The following is a 16,669-nucleotide window of genomic DNA, read 5'->3' as shown; positions in this document are numbered from 1 at the left end:
GCAGTTCGAAGGCATCAATTCTTCGGTACTCAGCCTTCCTTACAGTCCAGCTCTCACAGCCATACATTACTAGTGGGAAAACCATAGCTTTGATTATACGGACCTTTGTCAGCAAGGTGATGTCTCTGCTTCTTACTATGCTGTCTAGATTTGCCATAGCTTTCCTCCCAAGGAGCAAGCGTCTTTTAATTTCATGGCTACAGTCACTATCTGTAGTGATCTTGGAGCCCAAGAAAATAACATCTGTCACTGCTTCCATTTCTTCCCCTTCTATATGGAAGTGATGGGGCCAGATGCCATGATCTTAGTTTTTGTAATGTTGAGTTTCAAACCAGCTATTGCACTCTCCTCTTTCACCCTCAACAAGAGGCTCTTTAGATCCGCTTCGCTTTCTGCCATTAGGGTGGTATCGTCTGCGTATCTGAGGTTGTTGATAATTCTCCCGGCAATCTTAATTCCGACCTGTGATTCATCCAACCCGGCGTTTCTCATGATGTACTCTGCATATAAGTTAAATAAGCAGGGTGACAATATGCAGCCTTATCGTACTCCTTTCCCAATTTTGAACCAATTGGTTGTTCCATGTCTGGTTCTTACTGTTGCTTCTTGACCCTCGTACAGGTTTCTCAGGAGACAGGTAAGGTGGTCTGGTACTCCCATCTCTTTAAGAATTTGCCACCATTTGTTGTGATCCACACAATCAAAGGCTTTCGCGTAGTCAATGAAGCAGAAATAGACGTTTTTCTGGAATTCTCTTGCTTTCTCCATGATTCAGCAAATGTTGGCGATTTGATCTCTAGTTCCTCTGCCTCTTCAAAACCCAGCCTGTACTTCTGGTAATTCTCGGTTCACATGCTGCTGAAGCCTAGCTTGTAGGATTTTGAGCATCACCTTGCTGGCATGTGAAATGAGCGCAATTGTACGGTAGTTTGAACACTCTGGCGTTGCCCTTCTTTGGAACTGGAATGTAAACTGACCTTTTCCAGTCTTGTGGCCACTGTTGAGTTGGCATATTGAGTGCAGCACTGTAACAGCATCATGTTTTAGGATTTTAAATAGCTCCGCTGGAATACTGTCATCTCCACTAGCTTTGTTGTTAGTAATGCTTCCTAAGGCCCACTTGAATTCACTCTCGAGGATGTCCGGCTCCAGTTCAGTGACCGCACTATCATGGCTATCAGGGACATTCAGATCTTTCCTGTATAGTTCTTCTGTGTATTCTTTCCACCTCTTCTTAATCTCATCTGCTTCTGTTAGATCCCTGCCTTCTTTGTCCTTTATCATGCCCGTCTTTGCACAAAACGTTCCCTTGAGATCTCCGATTTTCTTGAAAAGATCTCTAGTCTTTCCCATTCTGTTGTTTTCCTCGATTTCTTTGCATTGTTCAGTTAAGAAGGCCTTCTTGTCTCTCCTTGCTATTCTCTGGAACTCTGCATTCAGTTGGATATATCTTCCCCTTTCTCCCTTGCTTTTCACTTCCCTTCTTTCGTGAGCTACTTGTAAAGCCTCATCAGACAGACACTTTGCTTTCTTGCATTTTTTTTGGGGGGGTGGATTGAGTTGCTGCCTCCTGAACAATGTTACGGACCTCCGTCCACAGTTACTCAGGCACTCTGTCTATCAGGTCTAATCCCTGAAATCTATTCCTCACCTCCACTGTATATTCATAAGGCATATGATTTAGGTCATACCGAAATTGTTTAGTGGTTTTCCCTACGTTCTTCAATTTAAGCTGAAATTTTGCAACAAGCAGCTCATGATCTGAGCCACAGTCAGCTCCAGGTCTTGTTTTGACTGACTGTATAGAGCTTCTCCATCGTTGGCTGCAACGTACATAATCAATCTGATTTTGATATTGACCATCTGGTGATGTCCATGTGTAGAGTCGCCTCTTGTGCTGTTGGAAAAGAGTGTTTGCTATGATCAGTGTGTTCTCTTGGCAAAACTCTATTAGCCTTTGTCCTGCTTCATTTTGTACCATGCTTGCAAGGCCATGCTTGCCTGTTATCGCGGTGATTTCTTGACTTCTTACTTTAGCATTCCAATCCCCTATGATGAAGAGGACATCTTTTTTTGATGTTAGTTCTAGAAGGTGTTGTAGGTCTTCATAGAACCGATCAATCTCAGCTTCTTCGGCCTCAGTGGTTGGGACATAAACTTGAATTACTGTGATGTTGAATGGTTTGCCTTGGATTCGTACTGAGATCATTCTATCGTTTTTGAGATTGTACCCCAGTACTGCTTTTCCCACCCTTTTATTGACTATGAATGCTACTCCATTTCTTCTAAGGGATTCTTGCCCACAGTAGTAGATATAATGGTCACCTGAATTAAATCCGCCCATGCCTGCCCATTTTAGTTCGCTGATTCCCAAGATGTCGATGTTTAATCTTGCCATCTCATGTTTGACCACCTCCAGCTTACCTTGATTCATTGATCTTACATTCCAGGTTCCTAAACAATATTGTTCTTTACAGCATCGGATTTTCTTTTCACCACCAGACGCATCCACAGCTGAGTGTCCTTTCAGCTTTGGCCCAGCTGCTTCACTCTTTCTGGCGCTACTTGGAAATACCCTCTGCTCTTCCCCAGTAGTATATTGGACACCTTCCGACCTGAGGGGCTCATCTTCCGGCGTCATATCTTTTAGCTTTGTGATACATTCCATGGGGTTTTCTTGGCAAGAATACTGGAGTGGGTTGCCATTTCCTTCTCCAGTGGACCACATTTTGTCAGAACTCTCCACCATGACCTGTCCGTCTTGGGTGGCCCTGCACGGCATAGCTTATTGCTTCACTGAGTTACGCAAGCCCTTTTGCCACAACAAGGCAGTGATCCATGAAGGGGAAAACCTAGCAGTGCAGAAATGTAAAATTCAATAAGATTTAAAACAAAGGTGAAAGACTAAAATGCCTGGGAAAATAAAAAGGCCTTCATCTGGTGCCAGAAAGAGCACAACGTGGGCGCCAGGCAAGCGTCTCTGGGAAGCTCATTCCACAACTACGGTGCCACAGCAGAAAAGGCCCTCCTATGTTCATATGTTCACTGTGAGGTCCCTGGGAAGTACACAGGATGGGTACAGCCACCCCTTGCGGATTGTGCCAAGTGTCTAATAGTCAGAGGTATACTGCCTCTGTAGATGAAGTTTCCATTAAGCTCTTGTTACTAATAGCTGTTGATGAACTGGTCCTTCATGAACTTGTCCAACCCTTAGAAAAAGCCATCTAAGCTAGTAGCCACATCTTATGGTATTGAATGGCATAAGCTAATTATGCATTGTGTGAAGAGACTTCTATTTGACTGTCTTAAACTTACTGCTTAATGATATTCATTAAATGACCCAAAGTTCTAGTATTATGAGAGAGGGAGGGGAAAAATCCCTCGACCCACTTTCTGCACATAATTCAGGATGCTTTTAATTCTGACATTTATTATTTCTGTTATAGCAGCCTTGAGTTCCCAGGAGGAAAGGCGGGGTATAAATGTTTTAAAATACAATAAATACATAAACAGCATGGCAGGTGGGTCTGGGGGCTGCAAGTGGAAGGGATATTTGGTGAAAATTGCCTCCTGGATGAGCCTTTGTTGGATTGGAGTCTCTTCTGCGAACAGAAGGGCAACTCAGGATCCAAGCCTATGACTTATTTAAAGTAATAGTTTTACTATTATGAATGTAGAATTGTGAATGCCGATTTCATATTCTTCCAGGACCAATTCAATATATTGGTTGGTTGTTGTGTGGAGAGACAAACTCAAATCACTGGGTTTCCAGAAGTCATTGTGGTCCAGTTGATTGGGGTGCTGGGTTTATATCAGGGAGGCCTGAGTTCAAATCCCACCTGAGCTGTAAACTCACTGGATAGCTGTGTGTGTGTTCATGAGAACAAGAACAGAAGGATTACAGGAAGTAGAAGCCTTAGAGTGACCTTTTCTTTGGAAGAAAAAATAATCCGCGAAGTTACCTTGAGTCAGCGTAGATATGAACTGCAAAATCATCCACTGAAACTTTGGTTACTGAACCTATGCTTGTTTTCCATGTTGCAGATTGACTGGGGTGACTTGGGAGCAGAGCTGGCCTTGGCCCCTGAGGCAGTTGAATATGGCATCTCGGTTGAAGGAGCAAGCGAGGGGATAGACTGGGGCATTTCTCTGGAGTCGGAGGCTCAAGTGGGTGTCTTCCATATCTGCCTGCCTCTATATGCAGCCAGTGCTTGTGTGAGCTTCACTCCAGGTCCCTGTGGAAACTCTTCCATTTAAAATATGTCTTGTGCTGTGTCTCATGTGCAGCTACACTGTTATAATATTTCATAAATGTTGTAAGTCAAAAAGTTACTGGGATTTTCCTTTGCAAATGTGTGGACCAGAAACTTCATATACATGAAATGAAGACTTTAAGATTCTGGGACCTGCTGGATTGACATCTTGTCATACGATGTGATCACCGCAGCGCAGGCTTCTGGCATCCTTGCAGATACTAGTCACTGAAGTATTCTGGGTTTCCTTTTTCACAGGAGAGCAGTGCAGGCATAGACTGGGGAGATGGGAAGGATGACGCGGCTCAGATCACACTGTTGGAGGCTGGCAATGAAGGTAAGCACCTCTGGCTGCCCGTTTTTGGGAGGAGGCGACTATGCACACATGGTACAGAGCTGGGGTGAAATTCGTTGGGGAACAAGATTGAAGATGAACTCTACAAGTGGCCAAAATGGAACTAATCTCAGGCCTTCAGTAGGGTGTGATGAGCCCCCTACGCTGCTAAAAACAAGGGTTCTGGGGCTCAGGTTTATTTGAGGGCCATACCTTTTGACATGGAAACTCTGCTCTTTGACCAGTGGGGGAGGGAGATGCATGGTGGCTATCCTTTCTTTTGCAGTTGCTACCTGTGCCCCAAGGAATCCCACCTCAAATCAAGGCCTGTCCATATTCTCCCTGATTTCTAATGTGCTTGACTTATCCCCTGTGGCAAACATAGCCTGTCTTATGCTAGACTCCATCAGCAAGACCATGACTACACAGTGCTTCAGGGATGTGTGCTTGGGATAAGGGAGTCCAACACTATCACAGGCCCTTTCCTAAGGTGGGTTTTCCTGCTTCTGAGGAAGCCTGGAGTATCCTTTAGGGGCTGGTGCAGGAAGAGGACAGAAACAACCTATCCCAGTGAAAAAAGCATGTTACATTACCCCCAGCAATGTGTGGCAGAGGCTAGTGGGAGAAGGAACCATGTGGTGAAGGAACCTTGGACAACTTTGAAGGGCTGTAAAGGCTAGAAGGGGAAGGGGTAAAACTTAAAGGGATGGAGAAGTGTGAAATCATGTTAAAAACTCAGCTTTAATTTTTTTTTGTTATTTCTAAATGATTTCTAAATTCTTTTCTATTAAAAAAATTGAGAGTAAGTGTTTTCGTGGTTATGCTTAAAAACCTACATGCAATATTTGCAAAAGACTGCATCATCTTTGGAGGGACCACTTGCTGGCTACACACACACACACACACACACACACACAAAGAAACACACACAGAATCAGCCTCTTGTTCTTTTCCCTTGCCCACATACCTATATCCTGTACATGGGCTGGGGATTACTTTCTTTGGCAGGAAAAACTGGAACTGTTTTAGCCCAGAGTTGAGATTCTGTGAACCTTAGCTGAGTTAGCAAAGATCTGATCCTGGCGATGGTGAAAGACAGGCAAACAGCTTTTCTGCCAGGCCTGAAGCAAAGAGCTGTAGCGAGGAAAATGTGGGCTCCCAAACCCACAGTTTTTGTAGAGTCAAACGCAGGGCTAGGGTTGACACTTGCGGGGGAGAACCAGGAGGTGGAGGGGGTGTTCAACACTCACACACACACACACACACACACACACAGATTCACTACTACAGGAGATTTGGTATTTCCCCCAGCCAGGCTCTGAAACCAGAATTAAGCCTCACTGCATGGGAAAACTGCCCAGATGAGGGGATTTGTAGGTGAGAATTGGCAAGAGTGGGAGGGGTTAAGTGCCCCTCCCTCCACTGATTTCCCCCATTAATGCTCTTGTACCAGCATTTCCTCAGCAAATGTAACATGTGGTTTTGTCTTGAGTCTGCCTATTTGGTGCTTGAACTGGATGAGAAATGGGAAAGAAGCAGACACAAGAGGGTGCTGTTGGATATGTGTTTCCTCCTCCTGCAGTACTGGGCTCCTTATCCACAGACCAGCCTGTGTTCAATACTCCTTCCTTGTTGCATGTGTTTGATTCCTTTTCCAGTTGTCCTCATAGTTTCCCTCTTTGTGCATTGGTGGGTCATACATGTACCGGAGGATGCTGGGATACTCCCAGGCTTCCAGCTTCAAAACAGCAGGCTGTAGTACTTTGCCTGTTTACAAATAGTTTTTCCTTTGCAAACATATGAGCTAGAAACGTGACTTTTAAAAAGAGGGGGGTAATGGAGTTGATTGGAGACTGCATGATTGGAGATGAAGTGAAACAAACCGGCATAATAGGGCGTGGGGGGTGGGAGGATAACATATTATAGTAGGATCAGTGTAGGTACCCACTCACAAGTACATTTACTCTTTGTTGGGCATCCCAGTTTGCCTGTTGAAACAGCAGTCCAGGGACTAACTTTACTTGGGATTTGGCATTCCTGCCTGTTACTGCAATTGGGGAAGCTGGTAGAAGGGGTGTTCCCTGTGATGGCTGCACAATCATTGTGAAAGACAGTGCCGCAAACTTAATTCCTTTTAAATAAAGTAGTGACATTCCCAGAATGATATTTGGAAGCTGAGCCAAGGGCGCTGCCCAAGAGAGACTTCACCAGCTCTTTCGAGGAGGTCCTGGGACCTGCGCTGGGAAGAAAAAGGGCTGATGAACGTCTCCACATTCTGCATTTCCAGGCCCAGGATATCTCAGGTGCACCCCTGACACATGCAGCACAGGAATGGGGGTGGGGAGCTATTTAGGGTGGAACACACAGGTAACTTGCTGATGCCAACTATGACTGCCTTCATGAGCCACAGTGCTCAAAAACATATATCTGAGTCCATGACAGTTGCCACAGCTAAATACTGAAAGCTACTGGCTTGTATTTCACTTAGGATCTAAGACATTCAGACACTGAAGACCCCACATCTGTATAAAATGCTGTCCTGTTATGTAGGAATTGGGACCCTTTAATCAGTCTCCCTGGGACAACGTGGCTCAGACCCTGAGCCAAGGAAAGCCAAATCCTGTGACCTGCATAAATGATGCAGAGTTAAGCACATTTGTGCATATTATTTGCTTTGTTTTGCATCATTTCTTCTGTTTCTCCTTGCAGACAAGAGTGGACAGAGCTCTGTGGTCCACTGAAGTCTTGCTCATCTCACCTATCCTTTGGTTTCTGAGATTCACTAGGCATTTCCCACATAATTTCCAGTTGATGGTTATAGCCATAAGGGCTAGAAACTTGGTAGGGTTTTTTAGAATGAGATTCTCAGAATGGAGAATGTTGTGTCCAATACCCATCTTTGTGAAGCATTTCCCATCTGCAAGGGGTATTGAGGGTGAGGAGGGGTATTGACCTGTGATCTTGCAAAAAACTTTCATAATAGGGTCTTTCCACTTTTTATTTGTTTTTGTGTGGGAAAAGAAAGAGAGGGTCTGAGTCTCAGAACTTTTGGTATTTTGTAATAAATGAGTTCTACCTTTCTTTTCCCTCTCTTCTCCACATCCAGTCCCAGAGGGAATTGCATGGGGACCTGATGCTCTCACCCTCCTGGAGACCTCAGACACCCGGAATCAGTTCATTGATGAGCTCATGGAGGTAACAGGAGCTTATGTGATGCTAGTTTTATGCTCTAGTTCAACCTTCCCCAACCTGGGGCCCTCCAGATATGTGGGACTGAAACTCCCAACACATCTGGAGGGCCCCAGGTTGGGGAAGGCTGCTCTAGGTTGATCCTTTTCTCACTGGTCACTGGTCCTTTCCTCTCCCAGTGACCTAACACACTTTTCACATTCCTCTCACCCATCCCGCTGGGGCGGATCTGAGGAGTCCTGGATTCCAACTTGTTAGACCTTACCTGTGCTTCAGGATGATGTGAAAGTCCTGGTTCCCACCTTTGACCCACTGAACTCTATTCCTTCCTTTCAGAGCTGTGGAGAGAATTCAGAAATCCCGTTTCCCAGTTCCTTCTGCTTCAACCTCCAAATCCTCCTCTTTCAACCTCTGAAAAACTATTGGGGTTTTTTTTCCGAATTGAAAACAGGCCTAGTTCTCACTGAGCGAAGCTTCCCGTGACATTGCGTTTTGTATGTGGCGGGACTGTTTGTGTCGAGAGGAGCCTCTGCCTGCAGTTTGAAGTGGTGCAGCTCAGACACAGGTTTATACCCCAGTGAGAACTGGGTTTTACGAGTGCATGCACAAACTCTTGGAAGTCCAAATACATTAATCTAGACCAGTGCTCTCCAACTGGGTGCCTTCCAGAGATGTTGGACTACAAGGCCCATTATCCCCAGGTAGTATGGTTCTTGGCCCTACCTACTAAGCCATCCTCAGGCATCTCTTGTGCACTGCAGAGTCCCACTTGTGGTCAGGACAAGACAGCTGTGCCAGATCTCATGTGATGAATACATACATGCCACATCTCCTGTTTCTCAGCATCTAACCTCTGATTTGTGTCTGATACAAGAGTTGTATCTGATACAATAGAGCACCAAACCTAGAACTTCAAGTGGTTGTAAGGCCCCAGGCCCGTAAGCAAGCTAATAGTAGTTGAGAGAGGGTTAGAGATCCATAATGCTCTCTGCTTTGGTTCATTATTAAGCCCCATTTCCTCACAAGCAGGCTCCTTGGCTTGTAAGATGAGTCAAAGGTCAATATGGCCGCCTCAATACATTCCATGCTAACGAGCTCTGGTACCGTTTATCTTATCAGTCGCAGATGTGCCTGGGAAGTGGAGCTCTGTTTGTCTTAAAGCTACAGGTGTCCGTGCTGGGAATATTCTGATAGTCTTGCTTCTGCCAAATATGTTACCAAGCACTGTTAGGCTATGCTGGGAAAGTTGCAGATCAACCTTAATTAACGCTTGCTGCTGTCATGCTGCCTCACTGCTAACATGTATGGTTTAAGCCCATCTTGCTCCATGGCTCTGTGTTCAGAGAAGCTGTCTGATATGCCTGTGCGCTGTAAGTACTCAATAAAGTCTCCTTGTAAGCAAAGCTGGGTCTGGCTTATCACTTTCTCGGCACCTCCAAACCTTAGCCGCCCACAGCTGGGGCATACAGTGGTTAATTTCTAAAATGAGAGGACCTGGAGCTCAAGCCTATGTGGTTCCTTCTGACCTGAAAAATGAATGAATAGGGGCTAACTAACCTTTAACGGTGTGCATGTAGGGAGGAGGGTCTGCATATGTACAGAAGTACAGTTATTTATTTATTATTGCATTTATATCCCGCCTTTTTTCCTCTTGCAAGGAACTGTAGGTGGCTGACATAGTCCTCCTCCTCTCCATTTTATCCTCACAACCACCCTGTGAGGTAGGTTAGGCTGAGGGTCAGTGACTGGCCCAAAGTTACCCAGTGAGCTTCATGGCCGAGTGGGGACTAGAATCCGGATCTCCTGGCTCCCAGTCCAATTCTCTAACCACTATACTGCGCTGGCTCTCTTTCCTTCTTTATTGCTCTGCATGTTCTAGAACTGAGCCTTAGGATTGAAAACAGGGTTTTAGGTTGAGGTATAGTAGAAGTGCCATCCTTTGTGACCTGACTGCTTCCCTCTTAATTTGGGAATTGAAGCCAGGGTGAAAAGACTCATTCATTCATTCATTCATTCAAAGTGTTTTCATGCCGCTCTTCAAATAAAAAGGCTCCCGAAGTGGCTTACATATAATCAGCAAAAGAAGACAGCCAAACAAGACACAGGCTTAGAATCTGAAAGGCACAACACACAAGGAAAAAGGAATGAGGAGGGAAGAAGAAAAAATCAAGTCCTTCAGCAGGGCTCGTGGAATGGCCCTGCTTCCTCCTCTCCTCTCCCTCAGTAGTCAGTATAGTCTGCTGGAGTAGCTGGAGGTGGTGAGGACAGTTGAGGGAGAGGGATCCTGGCAGGTGTCTGTGCCCTGCTTTCTCACTTCCTGCCTCTCTCATGTCTCCCCCAGCTGGAAATCTTCCTTTCCCAACGCATTGTTGAGATGAGTGAAGAAGCAGACATCCTCTCTGTGAGCCAGTTCCAACTAGCTCCGCCCATCCTGCAAGACCAGACCAAAGAGAAATTGGAGGCCATGGTGGCAGCCATCCAGGATCTTATTGGCCAGCTGACCAGCCTGAGAATGCAACATCTTTTCATGATCCTTGCCTCCCCAAGGTTGGTGACCCTTTCCTTCCCACCTTCCTCCTCCCTGCAGGGTAAAGGCTTTCCTTTTGGGGCACAAGTGAAGTACCCTTTCTAGTCCCTAGGAAACTAGGAAGGAGGAAGGCGTGTTCTCCTCTCCCATCCTGATGGTAATGGTGTCATGTTAATAGTGCTGAACCAAGGATTAATCCCCCACTTGGTTGAAATGGAGCGGAGATGAGAAAAAGATTGGCTGGAAGAACTGATAACATGGATTGGAGGTTTCTCTGGTGTGGGGGCCTTCTAGAATCTGAAATTTGCCACATAGTTTGGATTTCTGGAGAACCTTGGGATATGGTTATGGAAAGGCACAAGTTTCTAGTGTCACTGAAGGCGACACTAGACATTAGACTGTTAGAACAACATACAAGGCTTCTGGGATGATTCCAGTATTCCTGAGCTGGTGTTTCTGTGTCCTGCATAGATACATGTTCGAGTTTCATGGTCTTTTAAAAAGACCTTCTGCATGGAGATGGGTTTTTTTTGGGGGGGGGTGTTATTGGAAAGCTACCATAATCAGAAAAAAACCCAGTTTTTTTCTTTGCAAAAGAAAAACACAATGCCCACAAATATACAGAACACCTTAATGCATGGGTGGTGGGGTGGATCTTTTTCAGCCAGAGGGACGAATTCTAATCTGGGAAAGGTCTTGGGGGGCTGCATGTCCTCTGTGGATGGGGCCAAATGTAATTCTTACTGATTCTAAGCCTACACAGGAATAAGCAGGACAAGCATGTTTACCCAGAAGTAAGCAGGACTGAATCAAGTCCAGCAGCACTTTCAAATAGCATCCCAAATATCAAGCCTCTGCATGTCCACTCAAAAGTAAGCACGAACAGCATGTCTACTCACAGGTTAACAGGGCAAGTCCCTGCATGTCTACTCAGAAGTAAGCAGGACTGACTCACTCAGCAGCATCCTCCCCAGGCCCTGCCCCATCTCCCCAATTCTCTGCTGAGTACAGAGAAAGAGAGCCGTTCTCAGTGCTCAGCAGGGAAAAGCTCTTCTCTCTGATCAGCTGCTGACTGGTGATAAGAGCTTTCCCCTGCTGGGCAAGGGCCTGGGGGAAGAAGCAGGCAGGCCAGATGGGGAAACCCCTGCAGGCCAAAGGCTCCCCATGCCTGCCTTAAGGAGCAGTGATGGTGTTGGGAGTTGGACCAGATGGCCTTTTCAGTCATTTCTAATGCTGTGATTCTGGGGTCTCTCGTGGCTCAGGTATGTGGCCAAAAGTTTGCTCGCAGGTCTTTTATGGATGCTCTTGTGGTTCAGGTACGTGGACCGTGTGACCGAGCTCCTCCGCCAGAAGTTGAAACAGGCTGACTTGCTACTCCTGAAGAAGGAGCTGATGATTCAGAAGCGGCAGGAGGCACTGGAAGAGCAGGCCAGTCAGGAGCCAAAGCTTGACCTCCTTGTGCAGAAAACCCGGGATTTGCAGAAACTGGTGAGTGCAGCGGGAGACGCAAAGATGGGGGCATCCCATCTCCACGTTCAGCTGTGCTAAGGTCCATAGACCCAGTTGCATTCCAGATGTGCTCCAGCACGATCCGATGCGATCATGAGTTGTGTTTTTCTCCCAGGGAGTAATACCCACAGTGGAATGAACAGAGAAAATATGAGCACATGTCAAGTGATGTTTGCCGGAGACATCTGCAGATGGGATGGGACTCTGTCAGGCCTGGCAAGCAGGTGACCTGGCTAGTAGTTGGGCTGGTGAGCCAGGAAGTGTGGAGCTGAGAGGCAGAGAAGGTTAAGGACTGTCTGATTGCAAATATGTCCTCAACTGAAAGATGAGATTCCCAGGCTGGAACTGTGCATTGGTATAATTCTGCATTATTTTCTTACTAAATTTTTTTTTCTTAAAAAGATTCTTAAGAAAATGTTACTTTAGTTTGAACTGGAAGATGAGTGGGGGTAGGGGGAAACCAGGGCTTCTTAACCTTAACTGAAAATTACCCCACCACCACCACCACCTCATGCTACTCTTATCTCCGCTGGGGAAAATATATCCTTTAATCATGGTTAAAGGATTGGGAACAGGCTGCAGCATTATATGCTCACTTATCCCCCACCCCTTCTCCTCTTTCATTCACAAATCCCTCCACCTTTCTTCATTAACCTGATTTACAGCAACTCCTGATTACCCCCCCAGCCCCGCCCCTTTTGCAGAGTTAAGAACACTTGTGGGGAGCAGCAGTGGCAATTTTCAAGAAAAAAGGTACAATGGCGACAAGTCAAGAAGACCCTGTAGCAGTCTTCTGCTTCAAATTGCAGCATCAGTAGCTGTGTTGTGTAAAAAAAGAAAAGATAGATTTTGCAGGAATACATGTAACATGTAGTTATGCCCCTGTGCTGAGAAACCAGGCCAAAATGGGAGGCTTTAGAGCAGCGGTCTCCAACAGCGCCCACAAAGCTCTCCCCTCCCTGCCCCTTCAAAAAAAATTGTTTTAAGAGAAACCTAGGATAATGTTAGGGCAATCTTCTTTCCCTCCCTTTCTAGCCTCTACCCTTGCTCTTTCCTCTCCTCTACCCCTTTGCCCTGCTGTTTCCCCCCCACTATTTCTCCCCCCTTTTACCTTGCTGTTTCTCCCCCTCCCAGTCTCTAGCCGTGCTCGTTCTCTCCCCTCTATCCCTTTGCCTTGCTATCCCCCCTCCCGCCCAGCCTCTAACCTTGCTGTTTCCCCCTCTTCTTTAGCTCATTTTTTACTAGCCAGGCCCCCATGACAGCCATTTTGTGGTGGTGTCCACCGCAGTTTCTCAAATTCCCAAATGTGCCCATGGGTCCAAAAAGGTTGAGGGACCTCTGCTTTAGAGTTCCAGGATGGAACACCATTGGCCCATTTGGCCCAAAGGTTGGGGTACCATGGGTCCAAAAAGGTTGGGGGACCCTTGCTTTAGAGTTCCAGGATGGAACACCATTGGCCCATTTGGCCCAAAGGTTGGGGGACCATTGGCCCAAAGGTTGGGGGACCCCTGCTTTAGAGTTCCAGGATAGAACTCCATTGGCCCATTTGGCCCAAAGGTTGGGGTACCATGGGTCCAAAAAGGTTGAGGGACCCCTGCTTTAGAGTTCCAGGATGGAACACCATTGGCCCATTTGGCCCAAAGGTGGGGGGACCATTGGCCCAAAGGTTGGGGGACCCCTGCTTTAGAGTTCCAGGATGGAACACCATTGGCCCATTTGGCCCAAAGGTGGGGGGACCATTGGCCCAAAGGTTGGAGGACCCCTGCTTTAGAGTTCAGGGTGGAACACCATTGGCCCATTCTGTTGTTGCACTGTGCTGTGGCCACTTAAAGCAGCTTTGGCTAAATGCAACCAGAATCAGGCCAACAGCTTCCTCCTCTGGCAAACAACTGTGGTGGTGCAGAAAGCAAAGGGATGCTTGTCAGAATCCCTGGACTGAAGCTCCTGGTGCCTTCGGGATTCCTGCTTGCCCTTGCTTATGGAACCATAGAGCATTTGCAGGCATATGTAATACTTATGCTTGAATTGTTTCGTGGGGTGAAATGCTGGAGGTATATTACAATCCAGCCTGGGTGCCCTTCTAACCTGAAGGACAAACCCACATAGCAACTCAAAGTTTTGTTGTTAAAGACTCGCAGTTCCTGAGCTCACCTGACAATGAGCATAAGCTCTACCTTTGCGGAAAATGGATTAGCATAGATATAAACCAGTAACTTCTGAACTGGTTACTCGTAAACCTCAAGCTTTTATATTTGACAAACGAGGACGGGCTGGTGGGTTTGAAGATATACGCAAAGTACAAGTTGTGTTTCCTTGGGTGTGCTGATGCTGCAGGGAGGAGGTGCGCTTTGGTGTCCACATTCTATCTAGGGCTATATGCATTTCACAGTGCCATGCAGCTACAAAATCTCAGCTTTCTTAATAGAAATAAGGTGAGTTCCTAGCCCTTATGGCTTTGGATATAAGCTTGAAAATTATATATGGGCAATGTCTGGTGACATCTCAGAAGTTGATTCCCCACCCCCCAATCAGAAACCTATTAAGATTTTCCAGTATCTACATTGAAACAAAGTTTGGGGGTGGGGGGAGGCATTAAGTTTTCTAATAGTCAGAAGCCTTTCCTCATGATCTAGTAGAAGCGGAATAAATTGTGCAATATAAAAAGTAGTGGAGGCTGGTGGCCCACTGTCAGTGGGGTGGAGAATCCACTCCAGTTTTCAGTCAGAACCAGTCAGGACTCTAAAGGAGCGGTCCAAGGTGCAGACCTTTCCTTTAGGTTTGGCTGGTTCTGACTGAAACCCAAGAGGATTCACTGACCCACTGACATCGGAGCCACCAGCCTCCACTCATAAAAATAATATACAAATTTAGTTTCATTTAGTAATTTAGTAATACGCTGCATACAGTATAATAATTTTTGTGACCCGCCCAGAGAGCTTTGGCTATAGGGTGGTATAGAAATTAAATAAATAAATAATGTTATAGCAGTACAGGTGGGCCCTGCAACAAAATGTTTCAGTGAGAACTCCTCACTGTTCAGGTGTTCCGGACACTGTTCCTTTCCCCCTCTCAGCTGGTTCCTCCCCACATAATCAGCATTCTGTGCCACTGAGTCCTCCTTGGACTGTTTTGCCCCCCGCCCCCTTTAGGGTTTTCCCCTAAATATTTTCTGTACTTCTGCAAATTTCAGCAGTCTCCTGTTGATCCCTCCCTCTCGTGCGTGGATGGTGCCGTTTTGGTGCCATGAGCGCTTTTGGCTGAAGATAGGTATTGATATATATGGCATGATGATGCTATGGTACTTATAGCTCAGTGGTAGAGCACGTGCCTTGCATGTAGAAGGTTCCAGGTTCGGTCCCTGGCATTGCCAGTTAAAGGACCTCAGAGAGCCGGGCTGGGAAAGATCACTGCCTGAGATCTGTCACAATAATAAGAACTGAGTAAAATGGACCAACAGCTTCATTTAACTTATGGCAGCTCCTTATACCTGTAACTCAATTTTTCTTGGGGCCGGTGTGGATGCAACATGGTCTTGCCCCTTCATCATGGTTAAAGGGTTAGGAACAGGTTGGAGAATGGCGTGTGTGTGTCCCCCCCCTCCCCCCTCATACAAATTCTTCCTGCTGTCTTGGTTAACCAGGATTTGAAACCAGCACCCAGCTCTGGTCTCAAGACCTAACCCTTAACCATGGTAAAACGCTGGAGGAAGGGGAAGGATTCAGAGGGGAGAACCTGTGGGGAAGGGGATACTTGCACAGCTTCTGTATTTTTCACTTCCACAGGAGCACTTTCTGGTGGACTGTGCCTTGTTTTAATGAGTATCATTTGGAATTTTCCAGCTTGGGCACTAAAATGTTTGGCTGGCCCTGGGGGCAAGTAGGCCATCAGAAGAATAAGCAGCTTCTAGAAGGGCCTCCAGCCAATCACAAGGCCTTGCTGTAAGGGCCAGTCAGAGCCTTCAGAAGCTCAGCTAGCCACATGACTGCCCCGAGAAACAGGAAGTTTCTATAGATTCCTTGAGGTAGAAGCTTCTGCTGTTTGGCTTCAGAGGACTCCTGACAGTGGGCATTCTGTCTTTCAGATTGAAGGGGACATCTCTAAACGGTACAGTGGCCGGCCTGTGAACCTGATGGGCGCCTCCCTCTGACTCCTTCTCCCCATACATATGTACACCTCAAACACTCTCTGTGGGGTTGGAGCAAGAAGGCATTAATGACATCCTCAACCAAGGAGAAGCGACGCTGAGGAGAAAGGAGAAGAACGAAGAAGCACAAGAACCAAGGGGAAGGGATGCCAACCAGGCGAGCTCCAGAAGTTTGGGGTGTCCAGTGGGAAAGATTCCCTGCCCCATTCTGCATGGAGCTATAAGCATTCGTTAACAGTTCCCTCATGCTTGAATAAATCTGCCGCCTCCATCCCTGATCCCCTGTATTAATCTTACATCTCCTTTGACCACGGAAGGTAAAAGATGGCTCCCTCTTGGTGTCTCCCTGGGGAAATAACACCATCTTAAAGCTTTCCTTGCCTCCCAAGGAAACTGACTGCATCCACTACCTGGTAACAGACAACCCTGTGAGTGCCACTAAGATACTGGTACTTTGCTTGTCTTTGGGAAAGATGTTCAAAGTGGGATAGAAATCCCACCATTACTACTGGATCACATACTTTGGTGCCCTCATCACACCTCTAGCTGACAAGCACCCCTTTTCTCTCTGTCTTTGGGATACTGATTCAACCCCCAATTTCCTTGAGGAAGAAACTCCTGCTAGGATACAGGTTTCTCCCACTTGCCTCCAGAAGGACAGTCAGTTGGATCCAGAGTTGGTCATGCTTAGATTTAAGTTAGTCACAACCAAC

The 16,669-nt window shown here is 46.5% G+C and overlaps 1 protein-coding gene across 2 annotated transcripts in view; it reads left to right on the top strand.

Annotated features, from left to right (window-relative positions):
• Positions 1-16,234, top strand: part of CDK5RAP3 (CDK5 regulatory subunit associated protein 3) — a 31,539-nt gene extending 15,305 nt beyond the window's left edge. For both annotated transcript variants that reach the window (XM_084804877.1, XM_084804878.1), the window contains exons 9-14: positions 4,045-4,167; positions 4,512-4,590; positions 7,694-7,782; positions 10,118-10,323; positions 11,620-11,791; positions 15,894-16,234. In XM_084804877.1, the coding sequence (XP_084661003.1) occupies positions 4,045-4,167; positions 4,512-4,590; positions 7,694-7,782; positions 10,118-10,323; positions 11,620-11,791; positions 15,894-15,959 (735 nt within the window). In that variant the 3' untranslated portion in view covers positions 15,960-16,234. The remainder of the gene's footprint in view (positions 1-4,044; positions 4,168-4,511; positions 4,591-7,693; positions 7,783-10,117; positions 10,324-11,619; positions 11,792-15,893) is intronic.
• The last annotated feature ends 435 nt before the right edge of the window (positions 16,235-16,669 follow it).

This window comes from Heloderma suspectum, chromosome 6 (genome assembly GCF_057233095.1).
Source record: "Heloderma suspectum isolate Gila_16-S chromosome 6, 16-S_ref, whole genome shotgun sequence".
NCBI lineage: Eukaryota > Metazoa > Chordata > Lepidosauria > Squamata > Helodermatidae > Heloderma > Heloderma suspectum.
Note: the sequence above shows the minus strand (reverse complement) of the source record. Positions and strands in the feature narration are given on the sequence as shown.